Source organism: Entelurus aequoreus, linkage group LG04 (genome assembly GCF_033978785.1).
Source record: "Entelurus aequoreus isolate RoL-2023_Sb linkage group LG04, RoL_Eaeq_v1.1, whole genome shotgun sequence".
Taxonomy (NCBI): domain Eukaryota; kingdom Metazoa; phylum Chordata; class Actinopteri; order Syngnathiformes; family Syngnathidae; genus Entelurus; species Entelurus aequoreus.
In genome coordinates, this window is record NC_084734.1 from 54,922,851 (window position 1) to 54,934,955 (window position 12,105).

General features: G+C 43.0%; 1 protein-coding gene across 3 annotated transcripts; it reads right to left on the reverse strand.

Moving 5' to 3' along the window:
• Positions 1–693: 693 nt before the first annotated feature.
• On the reverse strand, positions 694–10,027 carry LOC133648844 (uncharacterized). Of its 3 annotated transcripts, none has more exons than XR_009825939.1 (3): positions 9,721–10,021; positions 1,047–8,455; positions 694–1,000 (listed from the first exon to the last, which is right to left on the reverse strand). XR_009825939.1 is itself a non-coding variant. In XM_062045319.1 (3 exons), the coding sequence occupies exon 3, from the start codon at positions 4,065–4,067 to the stop codon at positions 2,892–2,894; it is 1,176 nt and encodes a 391-aa protein (XP_061901303.1). In that variant the 5' UTR covers positions 4,068–8,455; positions 9,721–9,822; positions 9,941–10,027; the 3' UTR covers positions 694–2,891. The 3 variants fall into 3 exon arrangements, 2 of the variants coding, with proteins under 2 accessions (XP_061901303.1, XP_061901302.1); XM_062045319.1 differs by having other exon boundaries at positions 694–8,455; positions 9,721–9,822; positions 9,941–10,027; XM_062045318.1 differs by having other exon boundaries at positions 694–8,455.
• Positions 10,028–12,105: the final 2,078 nt, after the last annotated feature.

The window sequence follows — 12,105 nt, forward strand, 5'->3', positions numbered from 1 at the left end:
TCTTCAGAATGCAAGGATCTATGCCGTCACTTTTTGCTATTTTCTCGCAGTATCTTATAGTATTCGCTCATGCGTCTCTCCTGTTCAGTAGTCATATTGAATGTTTGCCCTCCATCGGCAAACCAGAATTGGTCATGTTTTATAAAATGTCACATGAGAGCAACCCAGTAATAGAGAGCGAGGTGAGAAAAGCCGTGGACATGAGATAGTAAGACATCTGGACAAAATAGGAACAAGTAGCTCATGGAGGGGCAGTCAGAGCCCAACCCTGTAATGTTCTCGGTCCAAGCAATTTACGATGTCCTCCCCTAGTCCTTCTACCTTTCACGACTGGGGCCTGGTGACCACACCAGCATTGACCCTTTGCCAGAGTACGGGGACTTTGGAGCACACCTTGAGCTGCTGCTTTCAAACTCTTGAGGGAGGCAGATACAGATGGTGGAAAGATCAGGCGCTCGAGACTAACGCAGAAAGCATCCTACGTGCCATCGCTATGTGCCGTAATTTCAAAAAAGTGAAGCACACCATCAACTTCATTAAAGCAGGAGGAAAGTTAAATATAACATCAAAGCCTATGTGACAGTTCCTCGCTGTCGTGTGGGTTTTCAGGACCATAAAAGAAGGACATTGTGCTGAGCAGGTTTTGACTTCCTTTATTTTTGTAAATAATAATCAAAGTCTCTTGCTGGTCGCTTTTCAGCTACAGCTTCACCTGCTCGCTCCTCCGCTTCTGCTCTTCCAGCAGCGCGTTGTCTTCCTCGCTCTCTCCCTCTCTCTCTCTCTTCGCTCCTTCCCTCCAGCTGCAGGCGCCGCCACATGTCTTGCGCTCTTTTCCGCCTTCGCTCGGCCTCTGCTTCTCTCTGGCTCCGGCTTCTCTCTCTGTCTCTTCCTGCATGGGTTTCTGCTGGCTCTCCAACTCTCTCTCTGTTTCTTCCGGCATGGGTGTCTGGCTCTCCACCTCCTTCTGCCCCGTCGCCCTCGGCCGCCGCCCTTTTAAACACTGTGAAGGGATTACTTAATTTTGCCCAACTGCGCGATCCACGCACCTGTAGTCCATTTAGACGCGGGTCCGCCGGCCACGCCCCCTCGCCGCCATCTTGGAGCGGGCCCCGGTGTCGGACCGCCGGCCCCGCCTCCTCACAGCCTACATTAGACTTCTTCAACATAGTGCAGTTGTTAGGGAATTTGGGCAAGCAACTCAAGATCCGTCAACACATCCTGAGAACTACCTTCAAATCTGATACACAGGTAAAATACCTGTATGCACGCAAAATCCTCATTTAAATAGGGTGGTCTGCACCACATTTCAATTGCACACACAGTGTTAGATCACACGCACTCCGCAAACTCATAATACACACTATTTTATTTTTTGCACACGCTGTTTAGCACGTGGTATTTGGATCTTAGTAAATTAGGTCCTATATGTTTTTTTTGTTTTTACAAAATTACAATTGGGTTAATATGTTTAATATGCAGCCAATTTATTTTGAACATTTAATCCCTCTAAGGCAGGGATATTCAACTAAATTGTTTGTTGAGCCACAAATGACCAGAGCATTAAGGACTTGGGGGGGCGGACCTCTCCCTTTACTATTTGTCTTATTTTGTATATTCCAGAGAACCTTTATCAATTGATTTTGGTCCATTTATTTTGTCATAGTTACAGGATCACTCTGATATTTTGAAGGACCTTCTGCAAAAATACTAGTCAAAGAACATCTCTATGACTGCAGTCTATTGTTTTTAAAGGCCTACTGAAATTATTTTTTTAAAATTTAAACGGGGATAGCAGATCTATTCTATGTGTCATACTTGATCATTTTGCGATATTGCCATATTTTTGCTGAAAGGATTTAGTATAAAACAACGACGATAAAGATCGCAACTTTTGGTATCTGATAAAAAAAAAGGCTTGCCTCTACCGGAAGTAGCGTGACGTAGTCAATTGAACATATCCGCAAAGTTCCCTATTGTTTACAATGATGGCCGCCAGAAGTGAGAGAGATTCGGACCGAGAAAGCGACGATTTCCCCATTAATTTGAGCGAGGATGAAAGATTTGTGGATGAGGAAAATGCAAGTGAAGGACTAGTGGGGAGTGGAAGCGATTAAGATAGGGAAGATGCTGTGAGAGCCGGGGGTGACCTGATATTCAGCTAGGAATGACTTCAACAGTAAATAAACACAAGACTGTCACGTGAGGGGGTGCGCTGGCTGCGCGGTTGTTCTTCCAATGCAACACGGACACTCCGGACAAAAACGTGAAGGTAAGAGATGATTTATTTACCTAAATCATAGGCAAACAGAAAACAATCAAAAGAAAAGCGTGCCGAACGCACGAGAAGCTAAGGCTAACATTTAGCACAGAACTAGGACATGGAATAATCAAAAACTTACGTGGCATGAACGCGTGACAAACACAACGAAAGCAGGACGAGTGACTGGCAAGGGCAACTTAAATAATGCCTCTGATTAGCGCTCGGGCAGCAGGTGAGCTGGCGAGCACTAATCAGAGACCGGTGAACACAATAAGTCGCCATGGTGACAAAAGCAAACAAGGAAGCCTAAACGGGAACAAAAGAAGTCCAAAACTAACAGAACATAACTAAACAAAACATGATCCGGACCACGGATCATGACAGAGCCCCCCCCTTAAAGACAGATTCCAGATGTCTAAAACACCAAAACAAAACAAAAACAAGGCAGAATCGAGAGCCATGGGAGGGCGGGAGGGTGACCTGGCGGTGGGTCGCCAGGCCAAGTGTCCCCGAATCCACCGAGGCAAAGTCAAGTGGCGGCGGCGAGTGGAACGCCGCTGCAGCAGGTGAGGCGGGCGACCAGGGAGCGGCCACATCCGTGGTCGACGGGGAGGTGGGCGCGTCGGCGCCATCATTGCAGGCGGCGAAGCTTGGCGTGATGGGTCGTGGCGTGGCGAAGCTTGGCGTGGCGGGTCGTGCGGCGAAGCCTGGCGTGGCGGGTATTGGCATGGGATGTCTTGGTCTGGAGTGTCTTGGTCTTGGTCTGGAATGTCTTGAGTGTCTTGGTCTTGGTCTGGAGTGTCTTGAGTGTCTTGGTCTGGAGTATCTTGAGTGTCTTGGTCTTGAGTGTCTTGGTCTTGGTCTGGAGTATCTTGGTTTTGAGTGTCTTGGTCTTGAGTGTCTTGGTCTTGGTCTGGAGTGTCTTGAGTGTCTTTGTCTTGGTCTGGAGTGTCTTGAGTGTCTTTGTTTTGGTCTGGAGTGTCTTGAGTGTCTTTGTCTTGGTCTGGAGTGTCTTGGTCTTGGTCTGGAATGTCTTGGTCTTGGTCTGGAATGTCTTAAGTGTCTTGGTCTTGGTCTGGAGTGTCTTGAATGTCTTGGTCTGGAGTATCTTGAGTGTCTTGGTCTGGAGTATCTTGAGTGTCTTGGTCTTGAGTGTCTTGGTTTTGAGTGTCTTGGTTTTGAGTGTCTTGGTTTTCAGTGTCTTGGTTTTGAGTGTCTTGGTCTTGAGTGTCTTGGTCTTGAGTGTCTTGGTCTTGGTTTGGAGTGTCTTGAGTGTCTTTGTCTTGGTCTGGAGTGTCTTGAGTGTCTTTGTCTTGGTCTGGAGTGTCTTTGTCTTGGTCTGGAGTGTCTGGAGTGTCTTGAGTGTCTTTGTCTTGGTCTGGAGTGTCTTGAGTGTCTTTGTCTTGGTCTGGAGTGTCTTGGTCTTGAGTGTCTTGGTCTTGAGTGTCTTGAGTGTCTTGGTCTTGAGTGTCTTGAGTGTCTTGGTCTTGAGTGTCTTGGTCTTGAGTGTCTTGGTCTTGAGTGTCTTGGTCTTGAGTGTCTTGAGTGTCTTGGTCTTGAGTGTCTTGGTCTTGAGTGTCTTGGTCTGGTGCAGGTACCGGCGTCTGCCGTGGTGCAGGTACCGGCGTCTGCCGTGGTGCAGGTACCGGCGTCTGCCGTGGTGCAGGTACCGGCGTCTGCCGTGGTGCAGGTGCAGGTGTCTGTCGTGGTGCAGGTGCCGGAGATGGTGGCGTTTGGAAGCCCACCGGAGAAGATGGTGGCCATGAGCATGGCGGAGGCGGTCTAGCTGGGGGCTGCGGCCTGGCATGCCGAAAGACTGGTGGTGGCGGCCGGGATGGAGTTTGCTGCCTGGTTGGGCGCAGCTGAGGCACCCCACCAGCACAGCTCCCGGCCCCAGCCCCCCCCCTCAAGGGGCGGATACCAGACGCGCTCCTGGTCTGGAACAGTCTTTAAGGGTGGGTGGCGGGAGGTCAGGAGGGGGGTAGAAGCCTCCCCTTTAAATTGTCCAACTTGTCTTTTTGTATTCCCCACCTGATTTTGTGTGGGTGAACAAAAGGAAAATGTCCGTGACTTGGGCGGGGCTTGAATTTTCGAGAGCGAAACAGAATTAGGAAAAAAAAATTCTTGGCCCATGACGTCATCAGCAGGCGGCGGCGTGACGTCATCAGCCCCGGTCTCCTGCAGCTGACTGGAAGCCCAATCCATGAACTGCTTGGCAAAATCATGAATCGGATTACCTAACTTTGGCGGTGAGGAATACTGGTCTGGCTGCAACTTGCTTCGGTCCGGGGGAGGAGCTTGCGGGAGTGACGCGTTCTGACGGCGAGACGAAGCCCTTCTGGACGGCTTCCGCCTTTGCCGGCGCGTCCGGTACCGCTGTGTAGCGGCGATGTCTTCGCACCAGAGGGAGTCGATGGGGATAAGGGAGCCTCCAGGTCCCCACATAAGGTTCGACCTCTCCTCCGTCGAATAGCGAAGAGTCTCCACTTCCATCGCTCGGAACATCATGCGCATACCTTCATCCATCTGCTTGTGGTCCGTTTGCGGAAGAACGGATGCTGCTTTCGTTCTGTCACGTGAGGGGGTGCGCTTGCTGCGCGGTTGTTCTTCCAATGCAACACGGACACTCCGGACAAAAACGTGAAGGTAAGAGATGATTTATTTACATAAATCATAGGCAAACAGAAAACAATCAAAAGTAAAGCGTGCCGAACGCACGAGAAGCTAAGGCTAACATTTAGCACAGAACTAGGACATGGAATAATCAAAAACTTACGTGGCATGAACGTGTGACAAATACAACGAAAGCAGGACGAGTGACTGGCAAGGGCAACTTAAATAATGCCTCTGATTAGCGCTCGGGCAGCAGGTGAGCGGGCGAGCACTAATCAGAGACCGGTGAACACAATAAGTCGCCATGGTGACAAAAGCAAACAAGGAAGCCTAAACGGGAACAAAAGAAGTCCAAAACTAACAGAACATAACTAAACAAAACATGATCCGGACCACGGATCATGACAAAGACATATATATACCCTATTAGCCACAACACAACCAGGCTTATATTTAATATGCCAGAAATTAATCCCGCATAAAAACACCTAGGCGTTTGTTATGCTAGCTCCTAGCTCCTAGCTACTAGCTCGAGCTAATTATAGCTTGAGCGGTTTTATGGACGGGATCCCGTATATATAACCCGCCAATACAATTCAAACACCTGCACAACACACACACTCACTCAGCCCAAAGAACCGTTCACCTAATCCAAGGTTCATAAAGCTTATATATTTAACCAAAGTTACGTACATGACACGCACGTACGGGCAAGCAATCAAATGTTTGGAAGCGCGCGGGTGGGACCTGATATTCAGATGGGAATGACTACAACAGTAAATAAACACAAGACATGTATATACTCTATTAGCCACAACACAACCAGGCTTATATTTAATATGCCACAAATTAATCCCGCATAACAAACACCTAGGTGTTTGTTATGCTAGCTCCTAGCTACTAGCTAGAGCTAGTTATAGCTCGAGCGGGTTATATGGACGGGATCCCGTATATATAACCCGCCAATACAATTCAAACACCTGCACAACACACACACTCACTCAGCCCAAAGGACCGTTCACCTAACCCAAGGTTCATAAAGTTTATATATTTAACCAAAGTTATGTACGTGACACGCACGTACGGGCAAGCGATCAAATGTTTGGAAGCGCGCGGGTGGGACCTGATATTCAGCTGGGAATGACTACAACAGTAAATAAACACAAGACATATATATACTCTATTAGCCACAACACAACCAGGCTCATATTTAATATGCCACAAATTAATCCCGCATAACAAACACCTAGGTGTTTGTTATGCTAGCTCCTAGCTCCTAGCTCGAGCTAGTTATAGCAAGCGATCAAATGTTTGGAAGTGCAGCTACATACTCACGGTATCGCGTCTGTGTATCCAAATCAAAGTCCTCCTGGTTGGAGTCTCTGTTGTCCTAGTTCTTCGATCTTGACTGCATCTTTCGGGAATGTAAACAAACACCGGCTGTGTTGTGTTGCTGACTTCCCTCGCAAAATATACGCTTCGCACCGACAACTTTCTTTGCTTGCTCAGCTTTTCTCCATAATGCAATGAACAAATTGCAACAGATTCACCAACACAGATGTCCAGAATACTGTGGAATAATGAGAGGAAAACAGAGCTATTTCGTATTGGCTTCAATGGGGAAGCCATACCTCTGTTAAACTGGCTATGTCACGCGCATACGTCATCATACCGAGACGTTTTCAAGCGGAAGTGTGGCGGGAAATTTTAAATGTCACTTTATAAGTTAACCCGGCCGTATTGGCATGTGTTGCAATGTTAAGATTTCATCATTGATATATAAACTATCAGACTGCGTGGTCGGTAGTAGTGGGTTTCAGTAGGCCTTTAAACATCTGTTGAAAAAATGTCAGCATCTCACAAGTTTGTTTTAACTGAACTCACAGGCCACCAGTTGAATAACCCAAATGATGAAAAAGAGAGGACCTAAAAAGTAACCTTGGGAAACACTACTAGTATAACTAAAGAAGTAGAACAAATGACAAACTGATAGCATCTGAAGTAAACGACCTACAGCAACACCTTAGTTACATACATCACATTCCGAAATAAATTTGTAACAACCAAAATGGGGAGGACTTAAAGGGGTGCCTTGAGGAACGCCTCATTTATGTAAATCACAAGTTTGGACCCCAGGTTCTGTGTTTGCTCACAAGGTTAAAATGTCAATGCAAGAATCTGCCAACCCATAGCAAAAATGTGCTTGCTCATCTGTTGCTTGATCTCGTATCTTGAGAACATTTTGAGCTTCTCATATCTGTCTAATTCTGTGATCAATTGTTTCTCTTTTATTGCTCCTAAGGGACCCTTAGGAGCAATAAATAAGCTAAAAAGAGACAAGACATCACTGAGACAAAGGAGGTTGAGTTGAGACAACCATTTGAGCAATATTTGAGAAGTGGGATACACTGAGGAGAGCTCATATATGTATGACACTGATCTCAATTATGTCTCATTTATTTTGAAGGAGAATTAAAGAGAAATAAATGAGATGTATGAGCAATAAAAGAGATCTTATGTATGTCTCTTTCATGTCTTGATTATTTCTCTTAAATGTCTTAACAAAGCCATCATATCTCAAATTTGAGAATAATGACAACAAATTGAGAGTTCAATCATCTGACTTAATTAGAAATAACAGTAAAAAAAATACTCAAATATTGAAAGGTGTATAACTTAATTTGGCTATAAAAAAATACAAAACATAAGATATAAAAATAGATTAAATACAACAATTTAAATGTAGTTAATTATTACAAAAATGATGTTCATATTGACATTCACAATAATTAAAACAACATAGAAAACAATATACAAAAAATAAAACAAATACAAATATACATTAATTTAACCCCAAGTACTCACTTTGTTGTTGTGAAGTGAAGTGAATTATATTTATATAGCGCTTTTCTCTAATGACTCAAATCGCTTTACATAGTAAAACCCAATATCTAAGTTACATTTGAACCAGTGTGGGTGGCACTGGGAGCTGGTGGGTAAAGTGTCTTGCCCAAGGACACAACGGCAGTGACTAGAATGGCGGAAGCGGGAATTGAACCTGAAACCCTCAAGCGCTGGCACGGCCGCTCTACCAACCGAGCCTGACCAACTTTTTCACTACAGAGGGGTGTGGGGCCCACTCAAATACAAACACTGAATTACTATTACTACTAATATACCTGATTATGTAAGCAGTAACATACTGCGTCATTTCCAGTTGTATTATTTTTTTATTTGGAAACAGCTTTGCACTGTGAAGGGATATTAGCCGCTAGCTTGTTAGTGAGGTTGCATCGGTGCCAAATTTGCGAGACACAGCACAGCTCAATATGCATTGTCACAGTATAACGTGGTACTAAAAGCTACATCATATGGCAATTTTATACAATATAAACTGTGCAACCCCAGACCAAAATATTAACATGTTTACAAAGGAAACATCCTACCCCAAAATGAACTTGGCAGGTACAAGGGCCTACTTAAAACCTGCTCTGGCCCGACATTTGTTTACCAAAGCTTTCTTGAGCTTGGCCTCCTCAATATTGTCCCAATCAGGAAGGGTACCGCATCTCAGGACATACGCTGTAAGGCAAGAACATAATAATCAGGCATTCGTAATTTTGCCACATCCGAGTTTCTACAGGTATCAAATCTATGCAATGCAATAATAATAATAATAATAATGCAAATCTAATTTAATGCTTTTTAATCCCATTTTTTTGGTACTTAAAAAAATGTAATGCCCATGTGCAACTGCATATAGTTATTATATATAGTCAAAAGCTTACAATTATCTGTATACACAGTTGTAAGCATTAGACAAGTTAATTAGTTGAAAAGTTTACATTAACTGTTACTATCTAGTGTATTAGAATTGGCTTATAAAGCTGTTTAATTGGAGAATGTATTTGTATTTATTTATTTTTCTGGAGTAGCATCTGGTGTTTTGACTGTGCATGAGCGTAGACATTTTAGAAAAATACAGAACGATATTTGGAAAAATGCCAATAAGATGCATAAAAAAAAAGGTCTGTCAATTAAACATATTGAATATATTGTAGTTTAAAAGAGTTGTGGTCTGCTGTGAAAATGGCCTTGTTTGTCCATCCTAGGCCAGCGTAGATCACTTGAGGCGTCTGCGTCACGACAGTTGCTAATGTTAGCCAAGTTAGCTCATATGTGTTGAAGCGGAGGTGATTGAAATAAACCAGTCGTGTATGAAAAAAGCTCAGCTACCCAATTATCCTGACATGGTGTCACAGTTAAGGACTACACGCCTACAGTGACCAAAGAATGGAAAAGTTTAGGCCCCCAGTGCAGTTTCATTTTGCCGTATTGAGGCAGTGCTTTTGTCGCGTTCCCACCTTACAATACTTCTTGTATGCAGTTTAACAGCTACAGCTAAAAAAAAGAAACACAGACAGACGTAGCAATTTCGATGACCGTAACGTTCTTAAGTTAATTTTCATTTACCGTTTAACATATTGAACCGGCCATGTCCTACAATTGTATTCAATTTTTTAAATGCCTCTGGACAACGCATTTAATGCTTTTTATTGTCGTTTAAGGCCTTAATTTTACGCAAAATCCATTTAATGCCTTGCGGAAACCCTGAACATACAGTACATTAATACACACAACCACACTTTAAGTTGATGGACATAACACTATATTGCTTATCACAAAGCTAGTTTTTTGGCCAATCACAAACTGTAATTATGTAACATTCAGTTATGCTTCTAGTGTGCTGTAATCAATAAGGGATCAAACTTTCTCGTATTGAACTTCTATTTAATTATTGTTACACAATTTTTGCCTGAAAACACCCTCAGTTCGGGAAAACTTACTTAGGATTCCTTCAACTTTTTTCCGGTCAAGGATGCGCTTTCCTGTTCCTGCAGGTTTGTTTCCAGGGCGACCAAAAGGGACAGCATTTTGACACTCCTCAACTGTAAAAAAGTAGTCAAAAAGTGCGTGGAATAAACGCATACAATTGAGCTTTGAAGCATGACTCATGGCAGCAAGGCGGAACGATGATATCAATACGCCGCTCTCAGGAAAGAGCACCTGCTGGCCCGATTGTTGAGGAGGGCCATCGCTGTATTTGTCTCCAGGTCGCAGAGAGTTTGGTGTACTCTGACTTGGCCCGGATCTGAAAGGGAAAAAATAGCACAAACAATACCAGAATGAGAAAAGAATGTGTTAAGGCCCAATCACAAATTTAAGTAAACAAAACAATTACATCATGAACAAATTAGCATGAATTACTTGCCTATTTTCAAGAGGACTTCTTCGATTCGTTGCTTTTCTCGCAGGATTTTTTCTAACTCCTTCCTACATCCATCACATGGCGTCCATGATTTTTCTGCCTGCGGTCGATATGAGATAGTGTCCTCGACAGATGGGTTGCCTGCATCTCTCCTGTCCGGTGCCAGGAAAGCTGGGTTTTTATTGTCAGGTGGATTGTGACGCCGGGTGAAGGACCAGATGTGTTGTAGACATTTGGTGATGGGCCAGCGGTGTTGAAGTCATGCAGTGATGGGCAGGATGCATGGTCTTCGTAGGGAGATGGACCTTTGTTGTTGAGGCCATACGGTGGTAGGCTAGATGTATGGCCCCCATAGGGAAATTGACAATTGATGTGGAGGCCATACGGTGATGGTATGGCTGTATTGCCGCTGTAGGGTGATGGACCGATAGTTCCCTCTTTGGTAAACCTATCATGAAATTTCATTGAACCATAGCTTACCATTCTATAAACCCAACTTGTCCATATATATATGCAATATCAAAAGAGATGAGAAATACTGAACTACAAAAAAATTACTGAATTGACTCGCATTTTAACTTCCAGCGGCCAAAGGAGAACAATTATTTAATAGACTGGTGATTCTGTAAAATATAAAACAAAACAAAAAATGACATTGTATGATTTTCAGGTAAATTGCATTTTTTTCCTCTTTTTTACCTCTACTTCTCTGAAGTATAAAATATGGATTTCATGCAATAAGATGCACATCAATTACTTTTTTAAAAATTAATACAATGTGATTTTACGGATTTTTGTTTTGGATTCTATCACTTACAATTGAAGTGTGCCTATAATGATATTATTAATAATAATAATGTAAGTAACAGACCTCGAACTACAAAATAAGCAGTGTATAAATTATTTGTTCTCCTTACTCTATGATGCACGGTACCAATAATGAAAATAAATGTACCATGACCAAAATTGACCATATCTATAATTGTTCTGTACAGTACTCCTAAACAGAAACATTTCACACCAAACACAAAGGAACTGGACCAATACTGAAGATGAAATCATCTTGACTGCAAGGAAATAGACAACTCACTTAGTCAACAATACCAACTAACAGGTTATGACAGATTTTTTAATATTAAGTTATACATAACATTGACTATCACCAAAAAGTTATTACTTTATATATCTCAGGATTATTTATGAAATGTACAATTACGTATAAACTGTCAAACCAGTACTTATATTTGGTTTAAATATGTTTTTTAAACTATTGCTTATTGAGATTTCCGCCCTACCTCCTTTCTTTCACGGAGGAAATACAGGGATTTGAGCAACCTTTGACAAAAGAAGAGGAAAATTCACAAAAAAGAGGAACATTTCTATTCGCACGTAGTGCTCCCATGCAAGCCCCAATTTTTTTTTAAAGAATCAATACTACATAGCACTGGGGCAATAAAACAATAAATATAAATCGCGATAGACACATAATCATATCAATATAAAATGCGTTCGATAAAATATTCGAGCAAGCAAGATTCGCTGCATTAGGTCACTCATGCTTTGGGAACCTAGAAAACAGAAAACAGGAAGTGTCACTGAGCAATGGCAGGGACATACTATAACAAGACAATCAGTTAACAGTATTTACTGAGCAATGGAAGGGACACACCAACAGCCAATCACGTAACAAGTAAGCTAGCTCGATGATGCTAATTATGCTAACTAGCAAACTTGTTTTGGTTTCCCTGTCCTGAAAATCAGTGCGAAGCAACAGCAAGTACCTGCGGCCGAGGCGAGCGTTCCACAAATTTTGTTTGGATCCTATTTTCTGATATTGTTTACTTAATTCATCCATGGAACTTTTGTTATTGTTGAAAGCTCCGATCGGACAGGTTTCACGGGACACATTTCCGGTGTTGTGTGTTGCTCTGAGAACCCAAGGATGTTTCATTAATGCTCGATT

Bases quoted from the DNA above. Each gene is read 5' to 3' on its own strand.
- LOC133648844 (XM_062045319.1), bottom strand. From the start codon at position 4,067: ATGCCAGGCCGCAGCCCCCAGCTAGACCGCCTCCGCCATGCTCATGGC.